At 30.0% G+C, this 2,520-nt stretch overlaps 1 protein-coding gene across 1 annotated transcript; it reads right to left on the bottom strand.

The window, feature by feature from the left end:
• Window positions 1-389: 389 nt before the first annotated feature.
• LOC107877005 (flower-specific defensin) lies at window positions 390-1,646 on the bottom strand. Its single transcript, XM_016723802.2, has 2 exons — window positions 1,477-1,646; window positions 390-840 (listed from the first exon to the last, which is right to left on the bottom strand). Exons 1-2 carry the CDS (start codon window positions 1,538-1,540, stop codon window positions 584-586), a joined length of 321 nt encoding a protein of 106 aa, XP_016579288.2. The 5' UTR covers window positions 1,541-1,646; the 3' UTR covers window positions 390-583.
• Between the last annotated feature and the right edge of the window lie 874 nt (window positions 1,647-2,520).

Below are 2,520 nucleotides of genomic sequence, written 5' to 3'. Positions count from 1 at the left end.
GAAGGTCTTGATCATCAACTATAATATCTAGCTTTTGTCTCTTCCTATAATATCTAGATCATCATCTCATCTTTGATGACTTGATTCAATTTCACAAATTAATATAATTTTTGGATTTTTCTTGAACACCTTTATCTGTTATAGTCTAAAGAAGCTTGAACACCTCCCATATGTTGAACTATATATTATGTACAAATTTATATGTTCCTAATTGACAGAATCTTCATATTTTTGGTGAGTACATCTATTAATGGTTAGTCAATAGACATGTTTTAACATTCAAGTAACAAAAAAAAAAAAAAAATAACAAGAGAAGGTTGTGTGGGCATCTCTTGTCTTGTTCAAAGCACTAATTGTGACAAAAAGTGATTAAATGACCATAATACAAATTTCAACACAAAGACCACATATGGTCATTTTTCATAAGCATTATACAAGATACAAAAAGCATTGATGTGTCACAACTTATTTAATGTATCAAATGGCTATTATTGACCAAGAACACAACATTATAAGTTACCTTTTTAAGAAAGACAACACTTTATTTAATTTATTGTGACACTAAATCCATAATCAAACTTAATTACACCCTGAGAAGCTCTTCTTCAAGCAATTGTGCTTCGAGAGTTTTAGCATCCTGAACCAAAATAGTTCCAACATCATTAGGAATATTATCAAATACACATAGCTTAGTGCATAGGCACAATCGCCGAAGTTTGCTACAATGACCATCTTCAAAGTTCTCCTGCTCGACGCAAACTTTTCTACATGAAGAGTCGAGAAAACATAATCCTTCGAATTTTTTGCTTTTTGTTTTGCAAATGTTATAACCTTGCACCCCTACAATCATTCACAAGTTGTTACAAATGTTAGAAAAGAAAGATACATAATCAAAAGAAATATTGCTCATATACAATATTAAGGGAATATATATGCAAACAAGAATTTAAAGGGTTTCTTCAAAGTAGTCAAACATATATAGATAACTTTAAAGTATGAATACAATTCATCGTTCCTAAAGGAATATTACTTGTAATACTACATATTTAGAGGTATACATACAAGTTTCATCAAGATAAATTAGCCATTATACGATAAATACATAAAAGAGAAGACCATACACATTAGAAAATATATGTGGTGATTAATCAAACAAACAAATTCTTTGAAATAATCATCAAAAATATAACTTTGTAATGTTATAGTAATATAATTCCAACCAGACTAAACACTATGTTACGTCTCGTATCTTTTTTAAATGATTCGTTGTCTATTTAGTTACATGTTTTTATAATGATTTCATAATAGACCTAGAGTCCCCATTCTTTATTTTTTCTTTTAAAATAATAAAAAGCAGACTGGCGTAGTTGAATAATTATATGAAAGAAAATAAAGTAATAGTCTGATTTAAAAAATTAGAGTAATGCTATACATTATGTTTTTTGAGGTTTTAGAAAATAAAAGATGAAGACAAACCATTGGCAACAAAGAGTGTCATTGCCAAGACAAGAAATGCCATGAAGTAAATGGAACGAGCCATATATAATCTCTTTGAATGAGTAAAAAAGATTGCAAATATTTTTTTTATAATAAGAAAGATATTAATTTTGAGTTGCGAATGAACACTAGCACAATGGAGGTATTTATAGGTACTGAAATAAGAGTAAAACCAAAAAAGATATAATTTAGTGGGGCCAATAAAAATGTGAAGCAATGGTTGTTGATAAACTTAAATGCTTGTAGATTAGAAACAAAAAAAAAAAACATGTTCCTCTTTCAATATTTCCAATAGCCAAAGTTGGGACAATAATTCTTTACTTAAAAAAAGCATGTTCATACAATTTCTTAAATGGCATAGTAAAGTAATATATACCTTAATAATTTTCCAAGCATCAATAATTATATACTCAACTTAAATATGTGCTTCAAGATATATAGCCAAGAAAGGAGTTTTATTATTTCTCATTTAGCTTAATTGGAATGGATTTTGTAACATGGTGAAAGCAAACGGAGCGAAGGAAGTGCTTCTCACTGGAATTTTCTCACTCGAGGTTAAGAATGGAGTGACCCCTTCTTTCTATCTCACCATAATTTTTAATAGTTCGATAATGATTGATGTAATGCTATTAGTTCAATTCAATTCAATTTTGCAAATTGCTATAATTTATATGCTTTTCTTTAACAACCTTATCTATTGTAGTTTAATATCAATCCTACTTCCTTCTTGAGTATAAATATCATTGGCCAAGAGCTCGTAAACAACCGATTCTTGAGATCCGAATCGGTTGAATCTCCCTCCCCGTCCTCCCCATGCCCCAAGAGCTCGTAAACAAATTAGTGTTGCATGGCAATTTTTTGAGCATATATCAGATACTGAGGGGTAATACAATATTTGTCAAAAAATATATAAGCATAAAAGAGGAGGCAAGCAACGAGGTACGGGTACATTAATGAGACATTTAGCTGAAGAACACCAAAGAGAGTTAAAAATTGCACAAGGTAGTGAGGCTGTTGGTGAGC

This window comes from Capsicum annuum, unplaced genomic scaffold (genome assembly GCF_002878395.1).
Source record: "Capsicum annuum cultivar UCD-10X-F1 unplaced genomic scaffold, UCD10Xv1.1 ctg4207, whole genome shotgun sequence".
Lineage (NCBI taxonomy): Eukaryota > Viridiplantae > Streptophyta > Magnoliopsida > Solanales > Solanaceae > Capsicum > Capsicum annuum.
The sequence above is the reverse complement of the archived record's forward strand: the minus strand, read 5'-3'. Positions and strand labels throughout refer to the sequence as shown.